We start from the raw sequence: 24443 nt of genomic DNA on the forward strand, positions 1-24443 counted from the left end.
TTTTTCCCCAGAGAAGGTATATGAGCAAAATATCTTTCCTGTGGAGGTTATTACTCTGTTGTTCCTCTAAGCCTTTAGACTTTTAAGCCATAAATCACTTCACTCGGTACATGTTTCTTATTAAACACCATTAAACTTTCTACTCCATCTTCGTGGCAGGTGATTTGATGTTTTTTTTTCCTTATTCTTGTTGTGCTATCTAGGTTTTTGTGTGAGGATTTTCAGTGGGTTGTTTTTTTTTTGCTAGTTAGGAGTTTCATTACAGATGTTGATGTGTTCTGGCCCTGCGTTTGAAATACTGTCAAGGAATGCAGCGCTTAACAAGCTGGGAAATTCTGGAATTAACGAGTGTTGCCTTTCTCACAGGTGCTACAGCTCTTTGCACTTTTGGCTTCGGGAGGAGTTTTTAATCAGAGCTTTGAGTGTTTGCTTGTGTCCTGGCAGCCTGGGGGGAGATGTGTGCCAGCTGCTTTATTCCCAGCCCATGGAGCAGGCTGCAAGGGGACACGAGCTCCCTGCCATCCCTGCAGTGTCACCCCAGTGTGATGAGATGGGGATGTTTGGACCCACCAGAGCAGCTTCTTCCCTTCTCTTCCTCCTTGTGTTCACCCCTGGGGCTGCAGCTCCATGCTGGGAACCTCCCTATTTCTTCTGTTCTGGCAAAAACCTCAACTTCCCTGTCACTCCTGCAAGTCCCAGAGGTTTTTTTTTAAGCCATAAGATCCCTTCTGCTTTTGGTGGCTGCTGTCACTTCCAGTGTTGTTTTGGTTTTCCCAGAATTGATGGGGATATTCCTCGCTAATGCTGTTAAAATGGTTAAAAATCTTCCAGCTAAATCCTTCTCAGAGGAAGCTGTGCCTGCAGCCTGATGTGCTTGGCTGACCAGAAAACCCCAAAACCCCAGGGCAGCCCAGAAAAGGTGCAGAGGTGTTTGTGGCCTGGGCTGGAATTTGCACATGAGTAACTCAGGGTGCAAAAGTGAAGCTGCTCCGGACCCCTGAGGTCGGGGCTGGGTAATTTGGAGTCACTGACTCAGAAAGGAGGGAAATCCCCCTGTGGAGAGAACCTGGGCAGCCTCAGCTTTTGGCAGCCAGGTGCCTTTGGAGGTGTTGGATGGGGAATGTGCTCAGGTGGGTGGAAAGGATCTTGGGGAGAGTTTTTCCCCTTGTCCTTCTGCTCTAACCTTGGTTCTGCAGACCCACGAGCTCCTGGGTTTCAGTGGTGCCACTCAGAGGTTGCCCAAGCCCTGTGGTTTCACTCTGGCTGTGCTCCTCGTGTGTTTTCTGACTCCTTGGAGGGCAAATCGTGCTGTTTGTCAGCAGAAGGGGAAGGGTTTTTTTGGTGAAGTGTGAAGCTGCAACGTGGGCACTTCAATTTGGTTTTGTGTTTGCTTTCTTGGAGAAGCTCCAGTGGAGCTCTTCTCCTCTGAGTAACACTGGAGGCCTCCTGCACAGCCTGAGCACATGGAATTCCCACAAGAGACACTCCAAAAGAATTTTTTTTTTTTTTTAAATAGCAGCCAATTAATGAGAGACTGCTGCCGTAAAGACTCACTGCGTACTCATTGAAAATGTATTTGGTTCTGCCAAACCACATAGAATAGATGGGATAGAGACATGAACATTTGCAAGGGAGGAGTCAGTATTTCATTTTCCCAGTGACCTGGGAGAGACCCAGAGAGGGTGACTGGTCAAAGGCAATCTACAGAATTCACTGCTGGAGCAACATGGGAATGACGTGGAAGCCCTGGACTGTGAGAAGATTTTTTTAATGATTTTTTTTTTTAAGTTATCATAAGCAAATCTATACACAGACATGACTGGTCTGATCCAAAGCCTGTGTGCATTTCCCAAACTCCTTCTGAGCTTTGGATCAAGTCCTAAGTCTGCAGAGAGGAGCAGGAGAGTTGTTTTTGGGGATTGTGTCTGTCCTGGGCTCTGGCTGATGCAGCAGGAGTGGCTGTGCTGGGAGAAGGATGTCAGCATTGCACATAAACACACTTCTCCAAGGTTTATGCAGGAGGGCTCTAACAACCAGGGGAAATATTAGACATGTGTGTTTTACAATCGAATATATGTAAGAAATGTTAATCTTCGTGCTGTAAGTTATTATGAAGAATTTCCTGTCTTGTCATTGCCAGATATAAGATAAAGTTTATTATTATTTCTTGTTGCAGTTAGTTTCTCAAAGAACACACATGTGGCACAAGAGAAATGGGAGAGTTGCACTTTTGTTCTTGTCATCCTGCAGGTCTGTGAGTGTCCCTGTGCCTCAGTTTCCTTGCTTTGAAATGGAGCAAATCAAGCCCTGGGGCACTGAGACAAGTGAGTGAGAGTGTATCAGAAATGGACTTGTGTGATGAAATGGGAGCCAGAGAATTGCATAATTACATTTAAGATAAAACTTTTATTTCTCAGGTTATTGTGGGCATTAAGTTGTGTAATGGTGCAAGAAGGGAAAAATTGAATGCTCTTGAAAACCTTGTGTAGAATTTCAGCGTGGTGAGCAATGTTTCTTTTTGGGGATGGAGCAGGGGGCAGAGGCTGCATTGCAGCATCCCCAAACTGCAGAGAGGGCTGACCTAAAACCCAAACTGCTTCCTAGAGTGGCTCAAGTAGGATTGATCTGGTGGAAAATCCCAAATAATGTGTCAAGGTGTGCCAGCAGGAGTGTTAGCATTTGGAAAAGCATTGGATACTTTGCAGCTTGCTTGAGGATGATCAAGCAGGATTACTTTGAACTTCACTTTTTTTTGTTTTTTTTTTCCCCAAAAAGAAATTAATCCAAATTCTTAGGAGAAAAGGAATCAAAATTTGTCTTGCCAAGAATCATGGGCAGATGAGGAGGAGGAAAAGAGCAGTGGGTAAATGTGTTTATTGGTAAGGTATTTTTAAGGCAAAGAAGTAAAGCCATGAGTTAAATTTTGGAGTCACGAGTATTTTTGAAATTTTCTTGGTGAAGTGTTTGGTCTCTCAGTGACTTCACTCAGATAATTTTGGTCAATTATTTTGTATTACTCTGCCTCATGGGAGGGTATCCTCCCAGCACAGAGGCTCTTTTATCAGCCTGTGTCCTGATTTACCACTAAATGTTGTGGGAGTTTCCCCAGAGCCATGTGATGTTTTGGCTGCACCTCTGCCAGTGCAGATCTGACACTTCAGATGGCATTTTTGTCGTGCACAGATGGGCAGGACCAGGCTGTGACAGCACCAGGAAGGGGTGAGAAAAGGAAGGCTCTGCTGGATCTGAGCAGCTCCTGCCTGCTGGGGAACCAGAGCTGAGCTGGTGCAGAAAGCAGGGACAGTGATCATTCCCTGCCCCAGCAGAACCCTTCTCCCTCTCTCAGCAGCTCAGGGGGGGCAGAAGGATCCTCAGGGAGCAGTGGGGATCTGCTCTGGAGCTCTGGGACTCACTGAAAAGAAAATTCCAGAATCCCACAGGGTTTGGAGGGAACTCTGGAGATTCTCCAGTCCAACTGCCCTGGTTCTGTGCTGCTCTGGCTTCTGGGCAGCTCCAACCTGCTTTAATAGTTTAACCAAGCTTGGAAATGTCCCCAAAAAGCTGAGTTTTACTGCAGAGTGTTGTGCCTTAGTGATGTTCTCCAAGGTGACTAAACAGCCTGCCAGTATAACTTTATATCACTTCTAAATGTTAATTAATTTATCACGGTGTAAAAGCCATCCTTAGTGATACTGCTGCAGCAAGAGTAGGGCTTCTGGCAAAAAAAAAAAAAAAAAAAGGATCACAAGAAACACACTTTAATTCAATTTAATGGGGGGAGAGGAGTGTCCCAAAGCTCTGTATGGGATTTCTGCCAGTTTGAAAGCCAGCCCTGTGCTCCCCTGCCCACCACAAATAACACAGAACCCAAATGTTCAATGGAGCTGGAGTTGGGTCGTGGTTAAGAGAGAAAGGCCTTGATTGCATAAACAGAACCAAAACACGAGGAACAATTGGTGGGAGAAAGAACAAGGAGAGAAAAAAAAAAAAAAAAAAAGTCTTTCTAAATCATTTAAATCGGTAACACCCCACATGAAGGAGAGCTTGTTCTTTGGGAATGTGGTCCCACAAGGAGTGGTGAGTACGTGCAGCCCACAATTTTGACAAGGTCAAACCATCAATTTTTTCACAAGATTTGTTCTCTGTTTGTTGTTCTGGGGGCTTGGGTTTGGTTTTTTGGCAAAGCAAGTTGCTTTTACTTTGTGACTTTGGGGCACGGTGACTGGAAATGTGCATTTTTTTCATCAATGGAGAACATACACTTTGATATTTTTGGTATTATGCCACCCATAAGAGCCATTTAATTAAAAGTTGGACTCAGTGGTCCTTGTGGGTTCCTTCCAGCTTGGAATATTCTGTAACTGCTGCCTGCTGAGCCTTTAGTACCAGTTAAGCTCATAGTGACACTGACCTTCATTTATCACCCTTCATTCCCAGCCATCAAGATCACAAAATGCCATTTAAAAAGCAATTCTTGCTGTGAAGGAAACAAAGCAAACCCAGCAATGGTTATTTAGAAGTGTGCTCTGTTTCTGCATCCTGCATGGGAGCTTTTTCCTGTGAAGGAATGTTTAATATCACGTGGAGAATAAAGAGAAGTGAACTGGCAGAGCAGTGAGTGGGATCCTTTCACACCCTCTCGAGGTAGCTCAGATTAATTTTATTTACCTCATCTCCAAAACCCCTTGCCCAGCACTGAGATTTGTCCTTTCTGTGCCGTTTTATCGTTTATTTTAAAAAAGAGCCCATTGTGCCTCGAGCCTTCCTGTCCCTGCTCCTTTGTGCCTTTTTCCTGTTCCAGATGTTGTCCCACAGGGCTCCTCTGGAACTCGCTGCTCCCTTGGGGTTTAGTTGCTTTTTTTGGGGACAATCTGTGACAAGAGGCACAGGAAAGCTGCCTCTCCTTGTTCTTCAGCTTCTGCTCTGTTCCTAAAAATTCCTGATTATTCTCCTAAATTATCATTATCATCTACTTGAGAAATATTTCACTTTTTCTGAGTGGAGACTTCCAGAGCCCATTGCCTTTTGTGCTGTTGGCAGAAGCCAAACCAGTGATTCCATGGGAATTTTTTCCAGTGTGGACCCTGGTTAGTGCTGGGTTCTGGAAGGTGGATCCTGGACAGCCACACTTCTAAAATAAACACCATGCTGAAGGAAATCAGCTTGTGGTTAATTAGCAGCACAGAGAATGAATATGGATCAGTGTTCAGATGTTTGAATTGGAAGCTCTTGATGTAACTTTACAGCCTTGGATGCACTAGCATTTTTTTTTTTTCAAATCCTAAAGAACCATCCAAAAAAAAAAAAAAAAAAAGTATTTTAAAAGCTCTTTTGAAGGCAGCTTTCTGTATTAAACTGATTGAACCGAGGGACTGATGATGTCATTTCCCACAAACTTACTGCAAAAAACTCTCCTATAAAAACCTAATGTTAGGAAAACCACAGCAAAATGAGAGCAGCAAAGCCATGTGCCCAAGGAATAATAAATAATGCCATCAGAGGTGGAGTAGCAGCACTCTTGCACCACTCCTGGAAAAAAGCCCAGGTGCCTTTTCCCTGGGGAGGTGTTTGAAAGCCTCCCATCCTCTTTTTGAAGCCTCTTGGTGCAGTGCTGACACTTCTCAGCACGGGTGTCTTGAGGATTCCTGTGATCCTGATGAGGAGAAAAAAAAAAAAAAAAAACACAGAAAAGAAAAAAAACCCAGCCTGGTTGTAAAACAGCTTTTTGAAACAAAATGTTCCATCGAGAGCGAGCTGGCAGCACCATTGTGTGCTTTCTTTGAAATGTCTGCTGATTTAAAGGGAGGCACTTCTGATCTTTGCTGTATTTTTGTGGCTTCCCTTGGTGCTTTTTTTTGGTTTTTTGTTTTTTTTTAAGGTTCTCCTTGAAGCAATGCTCGCTGTGCATTAACATCAGCCAGCAATGCCATTCTGGAGCTTTGTGCATATGGAAAATGCTGGGATTTTTTACTGTTGAAAAAGGAATCTCTGGGTGAAATGAATCAAGTTTGAAAAATATATATATATATATATATATATATAGATATAGATATATATCACTAAATTTACCCACACATGTTGTAAACATTCTGTGTAAAGTATAAGTCAAAGAGGTTTAATGTTGTGACAAAACAGAGCAAAATAATCTCAGAAAAGAAATAAAATTAATCTTTGTGTGGACCAAGCTCCACTGGCTATTCCCTCCCCAAAATACCAACCAGGCTGTTTTTTAGATAAGATGAACCTGATGCATTTTCTGCTGAATTTTGGGCAGAGTGCTCTGGGATTGCACTGGTGAAGCACAAACCCAGCCGGGTTTGGCCATTTTGGGCCAGGATTCCTTCAGGAGATGGACAATCAAATTAAATGTGTTGAAACAAGAGAGTAAATGCCCTGCTCGGGGGTTTGGGCAGTGCCCAGAGGCTCCCACAGAGCTCAAAAAGTCTTTTTTTTTTTTTTTTTTCCCATTCCCATGGACCTTGTGCAATGATTTCCAACAGCAGGGCAGAAATCTCTGAATCCTCAGGCACGGAGGAAACATCAGGAGCCTTTTGGATAAGGCAAAACCAGGAGGATCCTGGCTGGGAAATCATTTTTAGAGCAAAGCAGGCTGGAGTGGGGTTAACTTTGTGTCACTGGGTCCTTCACACAGGCTCGTGCAAATTCATCCTTTATTTTTAAGGAAAAGATATTTGGAGTTACCTTTTCCATCCAGTGAAAACTTTGGTTTTAGGTTTTTTCAACTCTTCCAAGAAAGAAAATGAAATGTTGACTTTAAGCACCTCAGTTAAATACTCCCAAGCTGTGAAAGTGCACATTTAATAGGGGAAAGTTCTGTTTTTAATGCAGTAGTTTGCATTTATAGGAAAGATAAACCCAGTCTGAAGTAACATTTCTCTGAGCCTTTTTTTTGGTAGAATTTGATCAGTGGTTTAAGTTCCAGGAACACTTCAAAGCAGGCAGCTCTCATTGGCCATTTGCAAAATCAACTTCTGAGACTGAGGCTCTGGAAATGCATTTATTCATAGAATATGTCTTGCATTAGTCCTCAGTTGGCCAACAAAATTATCTAAGGCATGTCTGAGGCAGCTACTAAAAAGAAACTTAAAAGACATTACTGTTCTAGTGAAGATGATGCAATACACTCGAGCTATTATCAGTCTCCAAGTAAAATTAAATACATTCAAATGAACTTGTTCTGAAGGGTTTTGATGAGTACAGAGCTTTAAAGAAAGCTTTTGAGTGGAGGCCCACCCTTGTTAATTTGTTGTGCCTGAAAGCTGAGGTGAAAGGAGGGTGCCTGTACCCACCCCTGAGCTGAGCCCAGGTTTGCATGGCATGAAAAGGAAGTGACACATGATATTCCATGTTGTTTTTCCTCATCTCACAGGCCAGGCAAACAACAGTGGAATTTTGCAGCAGGAAGCAAAATGCTAAATAAGTTGGCTTTTATTCAGATAGGCTTAGAGCAGAGTGGGGTGAATGTTCCCTTTAAATCAGAATTCATAGCTGTTGCCTTGAGGTACCTCAGACAGCACTGCCTGCTGGGGCTGAAATAAAATGTTATTTTTATTTGTTAAAACACTTCATTATCTGAGAGAACAGCAGTGTTTTAAGATTTCAAAGTCCCTTTCATCCTCACTGAGCACAGCAAAGCTCTGCCTCAATGCAGGAATTCTATGGAACAGTTCAATGAGTGCAGCTGATGCACAAAGTCCAGCAAATTCCCCCCCACCCCCCCCCCCAACATTCCAAGCACATTCCAAGGCTTCTGGAATGCCAAGGTTCCCTGGGCACCTCACTTGGAGCTTTGCAGGCCCACGAGCAGGTGGGGATGGCAGGGCTGGGGAGCAGGTGGCTGCTGCTCCCACACCCCTGTGACAAATGGCACCGAGCATTCCGGATTGCTGGCTCCACTGCCCTCTGGGGAATGTCTCACGTCTCTCACAAAACAATTAAGAGCCCATTAGCAGGAAATGCTTTTGCCAAGCCAGCACCTGACACAGCCACTGGATGCACCTTCACTTGTGAGGCAGGAATGCAGCAGCCTTGGCCAGGGAAGGATTCCCCCATTGGGCAGCCTGGCCCTGCTCCAGCCCTTTCAGTTTTGTTTTATTTTATTTTATTTTATTTTATTTTATTTTATTTTATTTTATTTTATTTTATTTTATTTTATTTTATTTTATTTTATCTTTCCTTTCCTTTCCTTTCCTTTCCTTTCCTTTCCTTTCCTTTCCTTTCCTTTCCTTTCCTTTCCTTTCCTTTCCTTTCCTTTCCTTTCCTTTCCTTTCCTTTCCTTTCCTTTCCTTTCCATCCCTTCCCTTCCCTTCCCTTCCCTTCCCCATTTAATTTCATTTTTATTCTTATCACCAAGTGCTCGAAAAAACCCAATACCACTTTTTTTTTTTTTTTTTTTTTTTTTTTTTGCATGGTTTCCATATCAGTGCCTCCTGTAGCCATCCATGTTGCTTTTTTGATTACTAAGTAGTAGCTGGCTGAGCAGCCAGAGCTTTTATAGCAGTGAAATCCTTCTGTGTGGGAGTGTGTGGCCCCTGTGGAAGTTTCAAAGGCAGAGACAATCTTATCTTCCTAAAAAATACGAGTAAATAATAAAAAGCAGATTTTAAAAGAATCCCCCAAAGAGTCATGGTAATTTATCAAGGGTGATCAGCAGAGGAAAGCAGAAAGGGTTGGTGCTCTTTGCTTTGCTCGTGCACACATTTCCCTTCCTGATGCCACTCTGATTTTCAGAAAAATGTATATTTTTAGTTCTTAGCATATATTTTCCCCTCTTTTCTTTCCCTGCCTGTAAAAAGAAACCGTGTATTTCCCAGGATTTGCTCACCTGCACTTCAGCACTCATATTTTGAAAGTGAAATCTGATTAATTGCTGCAGGAAGAATGGGATGGGGATGTTTTTAATTTCTTTTCCCTACAAAGCCACTTCACACCCTGGTACACAGCTCCTGGGACAGCTGCTCCTTCCTGTTTGTCCGTCTCATTTACCTGCTCATCCTGCTGTAAATGGAAATTCCTGGGTCAGGGACTTTCTCTTCCCTGCTGCTTGTGTATTAGGGCTGATATTTGGTTGGGGTTTAGCGGGGGATTAGTGGGTGCTGCCATCAAACAATCGGGCATCCTCAAGAGCCAGCGGTGTGAAGGGGCTGGAATGGAATTTGCTGAATTCATTCCGTGTGCAAATGAGCACACACAGGTTCAGCTGCAGAGCTCTCCTGGAAAGGAACAAACTTTTCAGGTTTGGGGAGCTGCTTTTGTTTGCTTTTCTGGACACCCTCTTCCAGCTGAGAGCTTTCTGTAGCTCTGGGCACAGGGGAGGTTCTGAGCACAGATTAAACTGTCTGAATGCTCCTGGGTTCTACCCGAGGCTCATTCAGGGTTCTTTTTTTTTTTTTTTGGGGAACTGTTATGCATAACTGCATTCGTGATTTCAAGTTTTGACATCTATCTTTGTGGTGTTGGAACTCCTGGAGTGTTTCCAGTATCCTTGCACAGCAGGGACCTGCCACTTGTATTTACAGAAAAGCCTTGAGAGCAAAGGGGACAATTCTGATAAGGATAAAACACTTAAAAAGCACCTGAAGATTTTGAGAACTTGGGTTTAATTACCAAATCCAGCTAAGCTTTATGTGCCAGAACAAGAAATTCATCTCACTTTGCTCTGTTGGAGAACTGTGTCCCCAGAGCCTCACTTTTTTCAATCTGGTGTGGCTTTTACCATTCCCACATTTATTTTAAACAAAATATTTTCCCCTTCAAGCCCAGATATTGCAAATGGGAGCAAGGAATGCAGAATATGATGTATTCCAGTAACCTGGGGCACTCATGTTTTATCTTTGATTTGTGCTGAGAGAGAGGAGATACCAACAGCCTATCCCTGGCAGGGAGGAGGAGGAGGAGGAGAAGTATTTTCAGAATTACAACCCTGTGGTGAATCAGCACATCCCCCGGCTGGGTTTCCTGCTGTGGGCAGGGGCTGGTGCAGCTCTGGGTGCAGGGATGGGACCCCAAAGTGCCCCTTCCTCACCTCTCCCAACTCCTGAGACAACCCAGCCACACTCCCAGCAGAGCTTCCCACCACTGTTCCCAAAAACAGCGGGATTTGTGGGGTGAGGAGCACGGGGGATCTGGGATGGAGGAGCACAGGGCTCTGGGATGCAGGAGCACAGGGATCTGGGATGGAGGAGCACAGGGGATATGGGATGGAGGAGCACAGGGGATATGGGATGGAGGAGCACAGGGGATATGGGATGGAGGAGCACAGGGATCTGGGATGGAGGAGCACAGGGGATATGGGATGGAGGAGCACAGGGGATATGGGATGGAGGAGCACAGGGGATATGGGATGGAGGAGCACAGGGGATATGGGATGGAGGAGCACAGGGATCTGGGATGCAGGAGCACAGGGATCTGGGATGGAGGAGCACAGGGATCTGGGATGGAGGAGCACAGGGCTGTGGGATGGAGGAGCACAGGGATCTGGGATGGAGGAGCACAGGGGATCTGGGATGGAGGAGCACAGGGGATCTGGGATGGAGGAGCACAGGGGATCTGGGATGGAGGAGCACAGGGCTGTGGGATGGAGGAGCACAGGGATGTGGGATGGAGGAGCACAGGGATGTGGGATGGAGGAGCACAGGGGATATGGGATGGAGGAGCACGGGGCTGTGGGATGGAGGAGCATAGGGCTGTGGGATGGAGGCTGCAGGAGGAGCACAGGGCTGTGGGATGGAGGCTGCAGGAGGAGCACAGGGCTGTGGGATGGAGGCTGCAGGAGGAGCACAGGGCTGTGGGATGGAGGAGCACAGGGATGTGGGATGGAGGAGCATAGGGCTGTGGGATGGAGGAGCACAGGGATCTGGGATGGAGGAGCATAGGGCTGTGGGATGGAGGCTGCAGGAGGAGCACAGGGCTGTGGGATGGAGGAGCATAGGGCTGAGGGATGGAGGCTGCAGGAGGAGCACAGGGCTGTGGGATGGAGGCTGCAGTTGGTCACAAACCACTGTCCTACTTTTTGGTATGGGTGGCCTGATTTGTACAATGGTGCCAGTTCTCATCGGGCTGTTTACAGAGCACAGGCAGGATGTGTGCTGGGCTGTCGCACTGCATTATCTGCTCCTGCTGTATTTTTAGGCTCTTGCTTCCATGACAAAATATTCAGTGACAGTATATTTGCCCACAAGCCTTTGAAGGTCTGTTTTTGCCTCATGGAAGAGCTCCCATTGTTTGGGATTCAGCCAGCCTTTAAGCAGCAGTGCTGTGTGTTTTACATGTCATCTCCATAATGTTTCTAGAAACAAACTTTGGGTTGCTTTCAGTAAAGCCTCAGAAAGGTTGAGTTTGTGACAGGCTGGCTGCTGCTCAGTCCTCGGTGCCAAACAAGTTGTGGGGAATGTTGTGAAAGCTGTGGGGAGGGTGTGTGGTGCTGGTAATTCCAATAAATAGAGCAGCCTGTGGAGGAGCTGCTGCCTCACAAGGGAGCCCAGATCCGTGCAGGGGGATCCCAGAGATGCTCAGGTCAGGCAGCAGAACAGGAGAGCAGATTGTTGCTGCAAGTGCTGCAGCTGAAATGTGAGAAAGTCGTGCTCTAAGGAGCAGGACTGAGACTTCTGGTGTGAAATCCTGGGCCAGGACTGTGGAACTTTCCACCAGCACTGAGAGCTAATTCCCCAAGCTCAGCATATTCAAAGCCTGAATTCAAAACTCATCTTTTCCATGAGTATTTTTTTTTTTTTCTCACAAACTCACAATGGATAAAAATAAAGTCTTAAGAACTAATCCAGTTAAGCTTTTTCTTGCCGGCTGAGAAGAAAGGGAGGCAGGAGGAACAATGAGCACTTTGTTTCTCTTTTGCAATATCTGGTCTGTGGTCAGATACAACAGAGGCAAAGGGGTCACAATAACCACAGATCATTTGGAGCTGCATTACAGGTCTGGGTGGGACATTTTGGAGGGGATAGAACCAGCACAAAGCCGTGTGGGCATGGTGACTTAAAAGACTGAAGAAGACAAATCTTCTTTTCCAGGCTCATCTATAAATCAATTACCATTTGTTCCTTATTAATAATTTAGCTGCCAAGAACGTGCTTATTGCTTTAGAAGAGGGGGAGAAATACAGACTGTCCCTGTACTGAGGAGCTGGCAGGCTCAAAGATGCAAGGCAGTACTCCTGGGAATATCCAGGGAAAACTGTAACCATGGGCTGTATTAATTACTTCAATAATTTTGCACTATCTGCTCCCTTTTTGTCAGCTTGCATCGTGGTGATCCTGGTTGGTGTTCTCAGTTTAATCAGCCTTCCCAAGGAAACGAGCTGGTGAAGGATCATCCTTCCATCTCTTCAGGACTGGAAGGAATTTCTGCAGCCCTGTAATGGCTGAAAGCTGCCAAAAACAGGGACAGGGACCCAGGTGGGAGAGGAGGAGAAGCCAGAGGGAAGCACGTGAGGGATGTCCAGTCTGGACATGGAGTTTGGGAGAAGCTGCTGTTGGTATGAGCTCTCAAGTGTGTTATAAAAGAGGGCCTGGAGTGCCTTGAGGACAAGGTTTTGAACTTAATACCTGTGAGAAGATACGGGACAGTGTGAGAGAGGAGGGTGATTGATGGGTCACAGTGATAATTTTAGCAGCTCTGTTTTCTGATGGGTTGGAGGAACAAGATATTTATCTGATGTGCCAGAGAGGAGGAAGAGATTAGCTGGGATGACACAAGGACAGGCAAGTTGTTTTGATTGCTGAAAGGAAAAAGAAGGGCTAGGTCTTCACTTGCTTCAGAGGTTTGGATTTTTGGGGTTTTTTTTGCTTTGACTTCTGCATAAGAAAATGTATCAGACAGAAAAAGGCTGCTGGGGTGGTCTGGAGCAGTGGTTCCGGATGGTGAGTAGTTTCTAGAGTAAGGTTTGATGCAGCAAGTCCGTGCCAGGATGGGGCTGAACCTCGGGTTTGTGGCTGCAGGTGCAGGCAGGGGCTTTGCCATTCCCCCAGCAGCACGGAGAGACACAATGCAGGTGAGGTGCAGAATCTGAGAATAACAGAAAGGTTTGGGGTGGAAGGGACCTTAAATCTCACCCCAATACCACCCCCTGCCATGGGCAGGGACCTTCCACCATCCCAGGCTGCTCCAAGCCCTGCCCAGCCTGGCCTTGGGCACTTGCAGGGATCCAGGGACAGCCACAGCTTCTCTGGGCACCCTGTGCCAGGGCCTGCCCACCCTCCCAGGCAGGAATTCCTTCCTTATATTGAATCCAAATCTCCCCTCTGCCAGTTTCACCCGTTAAGGCACGGCACAGAACTTGAGTTGAGGTGCTCAGGGATGTTGGGAGGCAGAGCATGGAGCTGGCAGTGCTCTCCTCGAGGGGAGAGCCCCTGGCACAGCCCTTGGCATGGATTTGAGGGCTGGTTTGGGATCAGCTGGCACACTGAACACTGCAGTGTCCTTCCCCTGGCAGCAAGTTCATCTGGGAGAAGGATGAAGGATGTTGTCTGCAGGCTTGGAGGTTTGGGAATGGGATAAGGAGGAAGGTGAAGAGGGGTTGGACTTGTTTAATGTCTCATTGAGAGGGGGAGTTGGATCCTGTTACAAACAGAGCAGACTCTCAGTAAATAGAGGCTGAGTGCTGTGAGGGGGAGGCTGCTTGGTCATTGCCTCTGTGTATTTTAGAGCAATCACATTTGTTTCACGGAGTTGTTTTTTTGAGGATGGAGTGGGTGTGTGGACCAAAGGCTTAGTCACGAGGGGAGGGGAAAGAAAACTGTCTTGACTTGTGAAGTCAAATATTTGTGACTTATCCCATTGTTTCCCTATCTTTGTTTAGTTTCAGTCCATGTTCACATGCTGTGGTAGGGAGCAGTGCTGCTCTGTCTGTGTTTGCCCATTATTCCTTTTTGTAGCTTCCAGGTATTCCCAGATTATTCCTGCTCTTTTGCATCCTTGCTCTGTGCTGTGTCCCTCACTCTCTTGCCCTGGACATTATTTAGGGAAGGTGTAGGTAGTGAGACATCTCCCATCAACACAACCTGGAGGGTGCTTAAAACCATGTGGATGATTCAGTGGAAATCCCTCTGTTCTCTGAGTCACCAGGCACCCAGCAAGTGAATTTTGTGCTCCAGAGGAGACAGAAAAAGGCCATAATTGAGAGTTACCCCTCTGTGCCTCATTGTGTTGGTTTAGAGGAGCTGGGTGGTGCTCCTGGGTCTCCTGTCTGCATTTCATCTGCAGAGTGATTCTGGCTTGCTCAGAACTTCTCCAGAACTTTGATTTGGAGCAAGCAGTGTTGGTGTCATGGTGACATCACAGTGCTGGGATGGTGGTGGTGTCATGGTGACATCACAGTGCTGGGATGGTGGTGGTGTCATGGTGACATCACAGTGCTGGGATGGTGGTCTTGGTGTTATGGTGACATCAGAGTGCTGGGATGGTGGTGTCATGGTGACATCACAGTGCTGGGCTGTTGGTGTCATGGTGACATCACAGTGCTGGGATGTTGGTGTGGGTCTCATGGTGACATCACAGTGCTGGGATGGTGGTGTGGGTGCCATGGTGACATCACAGTGCTGGGATGGTGGTGTTGGTGTCATGGTGACATCACAGTGCTGGGATGTTGGTGTTGGTGTCATGGTGACATCACAGTGCTGGGATGTTGGTGTTGGTGTCATGGTGACATTACAGTGCTGGGATGTTGGTGTTGGTGTCATGGTGACATTACAGTGCTGGGATGTTCGTGTTGGTGTCATGGTGACATCACAGTGCTGGGATGTTGGTGTGGGTCTCATGGTGACATCACAGTGCTGGGATGGTGGTGTTGGTGTCATGGTGACATCAGAGTGCTGGGATGGTGGTGTTGGTGTCATGGTGACATCACAGTGCTGGGATGTTGGTGTGGGTCTCATGGTGACATCACAGTGCTGGGATGTTGGTGTTGGCTGTCACACAGAGTTTTGGGGTCCCTCTCCTCCTGGCTGCACCACAGAGATGAACAGATCTATTTGTGCACTTGCAGAATGCTGAAAACACTGAAGGATTTGAAAGAATTGTTTATTGTTCTCTGGATTCCCATTCAGGGCACAGCAGAGGGTGTTGGGCTCCTGCTTCAGGACAGGTGGGATCTCTCCTGTGGCTTCCAAGAACTTCCAGCCTTTATGTGGCATTATTGCCCAGGAAGGTGTGAGGCCTGTGTGGGGGCAGGGAGGAGGAGAGCATTCCCAAAAAGCATTCCCTGCCCCTTTGGAAAGTGCCAGAACCACACACAGAGCCCAGCCCACCTCCGGAGTGCCTGGCACCAGCCAGGAGGGGCCAGAAAGGAAATTAGGAAGAAAAAACATGCCTTGTTTCTGGAATTCTCATGGCCATTTCCCATCATTTGCCTGGCTGTGTCACTGTCCCCCCTGGAGCAGCTGCCAGAGACACCAGGTGCTTGTCCTCCCTGTGTCACCTTGGCATTCCAGTGGTTGACAGAGGACGATGTGAGGTCGATGAAAATCAAAAGCAGCTTTAAAATGTGCTCTGCTTTTTTTCAAGTACAAACTAATATTTACCTGTGGCTCTGCTTCCCTCCTCATTCCCTCTCCTTGGCAAACTCCAGATCTGGTTCAAGCTCAATGTTTAAGCATTTATCCAGTGAGGTTCCCAGGACGTGAATATCAAATATTCTTTGGAGTTAGGAGGGAGGGAAGGGGGAGCTGACAGCAGGAAAGGTATCTGAAATGGCTCTCTGTTCCTTAAATGTGAGTTTGGATGCAGTTGATATTTTCAGCTGTTCGTAATGGACACCTCATGGAAAACTTTTGAAAAACATCTCATTTGGGAACAGTTCTGTGTCCTGTGGTGGTTGAAAGGTGACCTGTTTTCATGCTGTTTTTTTTTTTTTTTTTTTTTCTTGGACTGTTCTTTAATCACTTCTTGCGTCAAGATTTTATTGCTACTGACATTTACATAAAAATAAGATATTTATGTTGATTTCAACCACTTGCTTTTTCCTGCTGCATTTTCTGTCACCCCAGCTGGATTTCCAGGGAGCAATAGCAATGACCAAACCCTCACAGGAACACACACACACACACATTCTGGAGATCCTGTTTGGGTGATAAGAGTGACTTAGCGTGATCCTGGTGCTTTGCAGAGCTCTTATTCATGGAGCTGCTCTCCCACACATCCTGCATTAGTCAGAGCTCTTTGGAATTAGACATCCTCACTCCTGGAGCACCAGGGCAGGGAAGAGTGAAGGAGAGAGGGAAATGGTGCATCCAGACATCAACACCCTGGAAAAATCACATTTTTGGTAAGCAGAGAATTCCTTGTGTCTTGCAGCATGGGGAAGATAAGAAATTCTTCCCCTTCCTTTTCTCAAAGTTTTTCAGGTTTTTTTGTTTTTTTTTTTTAACATAATCTGTAATTTAGGGAGGTAGAATTTGGCTTCCATGAATAAGATAATTATCTTGGCTGGAGGGGGTGGCAGAGGGAGTGACTTCTGCTGCAGCCTGAAAACAACCCTTGCCCCTGCTCTGGAGAATCACAGGAAGAAAGGAAACTCTCAGGTGGGCCCCATACACAATTTCCTTTTTGCTGCTAAGAGTTTGAGGTGGGGGGAAAAAAAAAAATATTTCAGCTGAAATTTTTACCACCTCTCTGGTCCAAATAACCTTTTTTTTGTTATTGTACAGAACCAGCTCCCAAATCAGAATAATAATCCCAAAAGCAGCAGCACCTCCTGTCTGCCCTGAGCCTCCTGAGAGGTGTTGTAAAAGCTGATTATGAGAAAGAGGAGTTTACAAAGTGCTTCCTCCAAACACACCCGGGCTCTGATTTCACTGGTATTTACAGAGAGAAGAGACTGTAAAATATTAACTGGTTTGAGCTTTTAATGAGCCATTTCATCTGAAATCTGCAGTGCTCCCTGGGGACATCCTGCTCTTTTGGGGCTGCATTTCTCCTGCATCACTTGTGACTCACGAGCTCAGAATTGTAAAATTAACTAAAATTAATAAAATAAGAATGTAAAAATAATATCAAATTAATTAAAAGCCTTCTTCCAATCCCCTTTTCACTTTAGCACACACCTTTGTGTTAAGTCCTGGTGGAAAAACTCCTGGTGGAAACTCCAGGGTTTGTTTGGGTCATTCTGTGTCATCAGGATTAGGGGGGAAAGCCTGTGGGAATCTGCACATGGGAAATGATTCACCCACAACTGATTCACTGCCATGCTGGAGCTGGGAAAGCTCCTTTGGAATGGAGAGATGGAGAAATAATTCTTTGGGAAAAAGGGGAGAGGCTGATAAAGGAACCCAGAAAGTTTTGGGTTTTTTGTTTTTTTTTTTTTTGTAACCAACTGGGTTTTATTTAAAGGGAGACCAAATCCCCTCATCTGAGCACGTGTGGGATGGATCCCAAAGGACATCCCTGAGGAGGGGCTGGAGGAAGTTTGTGGGACCAGCTCCCCTTGTTTGTGGTGTGCTGTTAATTGCTACTGGTTGTGCAAATAATTACATATTTGAGTGGTTGCTAACCCAGCTTGAAAAGCAATGGAACACAGAGCCAGTGGCATGGAGGGAAAAAAGGCCTCTGTAATTCCAGCAGAGCATTGATCTCTGCCTTCAGCTGCTTTTGAAAATGGGAGATGGGAACTCTGGAAAATTTCACCCTGGATCTCATTATCCATGCGGGGGAGGTCCAAACACAGATGGGCAAACCTGGAAATAGCTGCTTTTCAAATTACAGGAAAAGCAGCAACATTTTCACTGTATAATAAAGAAAATAACAGCAACGAACCTCGAGTAGCCTCAAACTATTCCAAACAAGATAATTGGAGGCTGGAGCACAATGTATTTTTAGCTATATCTGCTATAAAGTAAACATGTTCTTTGTCCAGGACCACCAGAAATGTTTCCATAAGAAATGTTGGCTTTGTCCCAACTTGATAGAATGCACAAACATTTGTCTGAGGAGCCAGTTCTGACTCTGGTATTTATATGAAGGTTCTGTTGAAGGCACTGGGAATTGTATTTATTGTGAAGGGGAGGCCCAAGGTCTTAAAAATGTCATTTTTCCACACTCCCTCTGATAATGCCTTTTGTTTTTGTTAGCACACACATATTTGGGGCAGCAGTTCTTGGTGTGAGGCTTCTGTCCAAACACTGTGAAGCACAAGTTTCTTTCTCCTTTCTTTCCTGGGTCCTCTTGCTCTGGTTTATCTGGGTTATATCAACAGCTGATGATGATTTGCAGAACTCTCTCTCGATTTCAGTGAAAATAGGAACATTTTTTTTTTCCCTACAGCATCAAGAAGATGCACATAGAAACTAGATATTAAATGTAAATCAGTGTTAAGTACCGTGGAGGCTGACAGAATAACTTGAGTTTTACAGCAGCTTTTTTTTGCCTTTTTTCTTCCTTTTGTGCTCCAATAATCCAGTCTTCCTTGAAATGCTTTTGTTTTGGATGCACTCAGGGTTATGGAAGATAATCTGAATTTCCTTGGCATTTCCATCCATCCCTTTTGTCCTGATGAAAGTGCCCTGCCCATCCAAGCACACGGATGCCTGGAATCCCCTGGGAAGAGGGGAAGTTGCTGCTTTTCTTGGATGAAAGTGTGTTGGGTTTTTGGATTTCAGCTTTGGAGTTAAATCTGGGATTCTGGGAAGAAATGACGAGCTCTGATAAATGGCTTTTCAAAAAGACACGTTCAGAAATCTCTCCTGTGTCCACTCCCTGCACCCTTAAGGCTCAAGCACAAATAAATTTCTATGAGTCTGACACAGATTTGAGCCAATCAACTTTGCTGAAATAAATAAAGGACCAGGTCTGCTCAGAAAAACTGGGTTTCACATTTAGAGGTACCAGGGATGCAATTATCTTAAAAAAAAAAAAAACAGCCTCAAATTCCATTTCTCCCCCTCATTTTCTGTAGAGAAAAGGCAGAAATATCGGAGTGTATATTAGGAAGTTTGGAAGTGGGTTTATGATTAAGCCTTAATTAAACATTAGGATATATTCTGTCCTTTCTGGGCTAGGAGGGTGTGTGTTCTTGGGTGTCTGGAGGATTTTATTTGTTTGCTGTGCTCCTGGCTATCAGGAAAAGGAGGAGCTGAAAGAAATGGAGGGGCATAAAATTACAAAATGGCTAAAAATAGAGGAGAGGGAGCTGGATTTGGTAGCCACCAACCAATAATCCTGTAGCTGGGACAGAAACAGAAGGAGTGTAAATAACAGAGATCAGTAAAAAATACAGGAGAAAAAATAGTTGATGATATATGAGAAAATGAGATATTTCCACAGCTTTAAAGAAATCTGAATTAAACTGGGAGTGGAAAGGGCTCTGTGGATCCTGGAGCAGCAGAGGGTGAGAGAGGCAACAATGGGCAGAGAGTTTATGGTAAACCAATAAAATGTACTTATGTCTGAATGTGAAATTAGACTCTGAAAAATACGGTCTCAAGGCACCTGCTAAAGAGCTTACTGGAATCTTAATAAATGACTCATGCTGTCATAATCTGATCCTGACATCAACTCCCAGGGCTGGAGTGGAGGGGGGAAGGGGAGGCTGCAAAGACTGGGATGGAAAAAGGCAGGTAAAAAATAATTTCCACCAGAGATATTGAGAATTTTGCTTTTAGCAGCTCCTTTGCAAACTGAGGCTTGAGCAGAGGAATTCTGCAGCACCAGAAGAAAAACGTGAATTTCTCTTTACCTTTAAAATCTTTACCTGGTGCTGTGGGTTGTTTTGTAAAGGATGTGTGGTTTCCTCCCAAATCCTAAAGAGGATTTTAGTGGGAAGAAAAAAATCCAGATGAGAGAGGTAGCAGCACAAAATAGGGGTGGTCATTGCCAGTAGTGAGGGACAGATTCATTCTTCTCTCCTGCCCTTGGCTCTGCCACAAACTTCTCTTTTTGCTTGGGGAAAATCCTTTAACTCCATTCATTTCAAGATTGTCAAAACTTTCCCTTTCTATGGAGAGATGTTGATAAATTACACATTTTTTAATTATTTTACTCTTCTATACATTTTTAAACAGGAGTGTTAATTATTAGTTTCCTTTCTGGCAGTGCATTGCAAACCTCAGCTTGACACAGGGAATTTCTATTTCCAGACCTTGAATGACAGCACTGTTAAAAGTGCCCCAGAAATTGGAAAATTTCTGAGCAAATTGAGGGGAAAGAGATGGCAAAGGATCAGCTTTGGACTTACAAATGTGCTGTGTGGGTCAATTTTTTTTTTTTTTTTTAAATTCCCTTTCGTTGATTTGGCTGCTGTTGAGGGAAAGTTGAGATTTTATCCAACTGCTCAGTGAAGCCCTGTGGATATTACAGAGCTCTGCACACAAATGCCAGATTTTGCTACAAGAATAAATGCTAATTTTCCTTCTGTAGCCCAGATGCAGGGCCTGTAAGGAACTACTTACCATGTTTTGTGTTCAGGAGAAAATCACAGCCTGTGGCCACAGTTCTTGGTGAGTTTTTGAGCAACTGGCAACTTATTAGTCATGGGTTTACAAACCAGCTCCTGCTCGTGGTTTTTTAAATGAATAATTTCATTTTTTTTCTTCCTGATGGTTTTTCTTTTTTTTTCCTTCTGCCTTTTTGCACATGTTGGTGTTACTGGATATTTGAGTTTTTCAGGCATTTTGCTCTTTTGCAAGATTAATGACAGGGATATAAAACTGATGGGGAAGGGATTGGATCTCTAATGGAGTAAATCTGAATTTTTCCAACCTTGATTGCTTAGATCGCTTTCCTTAATTTGCACTCCTGGTTTTTGCACCCCCTGATTTCAGCTTTGCTTTTAAAGCAGGAGAATTGGTGCAAGGAAGAGTTTCAGTATCCATCTAAAGATAGCTGCAAAAATGCTCAAAGAGGAACAAATAAAATAACCAAAACCTTTCAGAACGTGGGGTGGGTTTTTTGTGTTTCGCAATCCAGGATCTTACAAATTAAATACGGTTAAAAAAAGCAACCACAAAACAAACCCAACAGAAAAACCCCAACAAAAACAAACCCCAAACAAGCAAGGAAAAAAAAAACTCCAATCAGGCCTGGAAATCAAATTCAGGTTGTGCAATGTTCTCCTGTTTAATTCAGACAGATTGTTTAAAAATAAAACTTCGATGTTTCTGTCATTTTTTTTTTCCCTCCCGTCTCTGGTTTTGCCATTAAAGCCTCACCATTGCCTTTTGCTCTCTGAGCAGAATTTGGCTTTGGAGAGGCAGCTTGGTGTGATAAATATCCCTAGGAAATGGCTTTTAAGGATGGATCCATCCTAAAGGTGGGTTTTGGTTCTCAAGGACTTCGTGCAGTGTAGGAATATTTGGATGACAAAATAGCTGCTTTTTTAGAGAACAACTCTACTAAAATTTGGGGAAAAAAAAAGAAATTGGTAATTTCAAAAGAAATGCTGTTGAATACTATGGAATAATAAATGTATGGAGGCAGTTGTACAGGGAGAGCTGCTCAGCCCAGGCTGGTTCAAGGAAAGGTAAAAGGGAGGAACAATTCAGCATCCCAGGGGAAATTTAGGATTCATTTTCATGAAGTCTAATGCATGTGCTGAGCTCTTGGATGGTTTGGGATCAGCCCGTGCTTCAGAGCAGGACCAGGAGAAGGTTTGTGTGCCCTGGAGTTTATTATGGGATGGTTCTGCCCATGGGACACATGCTGGGGTCACTCCTGGGCTGCCCTGAGCAGAGCAGGGTTGGCTCCTCTCAGCTCCTGTCCCATCCCACCAGGAGTTTTGTTCCTTGGGAGAAAATATTCCTCGAGGGCTGAGGAAAATGCTCCAGGAGTTTTGGGGCAGGAGGAAGTGGAGCTGCCCTTGTTCTCAGTTTTGTCCCAAATCCCTCAATGTGGAACCTGAGGTGAGATTTCCCAACCAGAAAAACCCAATGAAACCCCCAGGGCTTTGGGGAAAAAAAATCATTGCTTTTACCTTATCTCTTATAGAGGGGAGAGGGGGAGGATGCTGGATTTGAAAATAAACCAGATGGCTCTGTCATTGTAAAAAAAGTCTCTTTTTAGATAAGAGTGCAGAGAATTCCAGCTCTTTGTGTGCTGTGGGCACAGCCTGGGGTGATGGCAGGAGGAGCCCTTTGGGAATTTTGTTGTTGGGGAATGTAGGGAGAGCCCCATCCTTGGAAATAACCCCAAAGTCAAACACATTTTGTGTTAATGCCCCACCTCAGCTGCTCAAGCCAAATCCACCATGTCCACGTGCTGGTGGAGACTGGGAGGAGCAGGAATAACATTTCCCACATTCAGAGAAAATGTTCTCTCTGAGTCTTCTTTTTTTTCTCTTTTTTTCTTCTCTTGGATGCAGGATATGCTGCCAAGCAGGCAAAGGTAGGGGAATGGAGAAGCACTCCTGGTTTATTCCTTGTCCCATCTCTTTTTGCTAAACTCAGTGAATATTTTCTTTTTTTTTTTTTTTTTAATTTTTCCAACTTGATTAGTTTTTGAGGTCACATCACTCCAGTCTTGGCTCCAATGAAATCAACACCAAAATTCCCAATTTCTCCAGAAGCTCAGAATATTCCTTGGGGATATTCCCCAATTTTGGCTGGAATCAGTTGTGTTTTGCCTTCCCTGTTGTTGTAGCAGTGTTTGCAAAGGTGTGTGTGGTACCAAGCTCTGCCAGAGGAACTTTTGGGAAAACTCTTTTAGGGCAGCCAAGATGAGCCCAACCTCTTTGGAATAATTGTTTGTGTGTTTTGCTTTGGGCTCACTTTGTTTTTTCTAACTCGGCTGCCAAGACAAAGAACCAAGGGGGAATAATTCCGAGTAAAATTTCAATTTTCTTTATTTTTTTTCTCTCCTTGACGAATTAAAAAAGAGAAATATTTCATTTCACCAAAGCCCTGAAATGTTTCATTTGGGCCATTAGGAACAGGGAAGGAAATGAAGGGTTAGACTTCAAAGGAAGTGCCTGGGAGCAGCTCCCATTCATCCAGGATGGAGGAGACCCTGCTCCAGATTTTTCCTCTGCTGCAGAGGAGTTGAAAACTCTTGTCCTGCTTCCCAGGAAGGTTTGCTGGGAAGAGGATGGGACTGGGTGAAAAATGAGCTGGAGGGTAGATGTAAAAATAAAAATAAGCAGTGCTATAAAAACTCTCTTTATTTGCTTTCAAGCTGCAGCTTGGAAAATGAACTGGGTTGTTTGTAAGGTTCCTGAACTTTATATAGACATAGTAGATAAATTTACATAAAAGGTATCTATATTGGCTTTATCCCAATGAAAATTCTTCTATCTGTGTTTACATTTGAAGATGTAACACCTTTCCAAGCACAGCAGAGATGTTTGAGAGCTGAGCAAACCCTGCTTGTTTAGGACACCTTAGTGTTTAAGGAGTACCACTGAATTGTTGTGTTTTTACTGGCTGTAGTTTCTGTCTCTGCCTCCTGATCAACCATAAAATAGTAAAGAAAAAATTGAAAAATACAGATATCCAGAAGTAAATCCAGAGCAGAGCTGTTGTATGGAACAAATATTATTTGTTGTGGATGCTTCATCCAGTGCTGAAAGGAGAACTGGAGAGGGGCAAGGGATGGAGGGACAGGACACAAGGAATGGCTTCAGACTAAAAGAGGGTGGGATTAGATGGGAAATTGGGCAGGAATTGTTCCCTGGGAGGGTGGGCAGGGCTGGGATGGAATTCCCAGAGCAGCCGTGGCTGCCCCTGGATCCCTGGCAGTGCCCAAGGCCAGGTTGGACATTGGGGACAGTGGGAGGTGTCCCTGCCATGGCAGGGAGTGGAAAAGGACGGGCTCCAAAGTCCTTCCAACCCAAACCAGGCTGGAATATATAAAATCATTCCACGACTTCACTGCCTTTGGAGTTAAATCCTTGCCCTGAAGACGAGCAGGAACCTCCTGGCAGCGCCGAGCGCTGGTGACAGTACCAGGGCTCGGTGACCGTGCCAGGACAGAGCCACCCCCGTGTCCCTGCCGTAATTCCAGGCTCCCCACCCACCCGTCCCTGTGTCCCTGTGCAGGTCCCTGGATGGGAGGCTGCAGGTGTCCCACAGGAAGGGCCTCCCCCACGTCATCTACTGCCGGCTGTGGCGCTGGCCCGACCTGCACAGCCACCACGAGCTGCGCGCCATGGAGATGTGCGAGTTCGCCTTCAACATGAAGAAGGACGAAGTGTGTGTCAACCCCTACCACTACCAGAGAGTGGAGACCCCAGGTACCACCACAGCCCTGCCCTGCCCTGCCCTGCCCTGCAATTCTGAGGGAATTCCCAGGAGATCTCTGCCCTCCCCAGCCCCTCCTGCAATTCTGAGAGAATTCCCAGGAGATCCCTGCCCTCCCCAGCCCCTCCTGCAATTCTGAGAGAATTCCCAGGAGATCCCTACTCAGCTTCTCCTGCTGCAGGAGCCATCTCTGAGGGCATTCCCAGGAGATCTCTGCCCTCCCCAGCCCCTCCTGCAATTCTGAGGGAATTC

The 24443-nt window shown here is 45.3% G+C and overlaps 1 protein-coding gene across 3 annotated transcripts in view; it reads left to right on the plus strand.

Annotated features, from left to right (window-relative positions):
* Positions 1–24443, plus strand: part of SMAD3 (SMAD family member 3) — a 70973-nt gene that overhangs the window by 25529 nt on the left and 21001 nt on the right. For 2 of the 3 annotated variants that reach the window (XM_014874596.2, XM_014874595.2), the window contains exon 2: positions 23991–24184. In XM_014874596.2, coding sequence (XP_014730082.1) covers positions 23991–24184 — 194 coding nt within the window. Of the gene's footprint in view, positions 1–16273; positions 16295–23990; positions 24185–24443 lie in introns of those variants that run through there. The other variant, XM_088172706.1, reaches the window with a different exon arrangement.

Source organism: Sturnus vulgaris, chromosome 13 (assembly GCF_052056855.1).
Source record: "Sturnus vulgaris isolate bStuVul1 chromosome 13, bStuVul1.hap1, whole genome shotgun sequence".
NCBI classification, from domain to species: Eukaryota; Metazoa; Chordata; class Aves; order Passeriformes; family Sturnidae; genus Sturnus; species Sturnus vulgaris.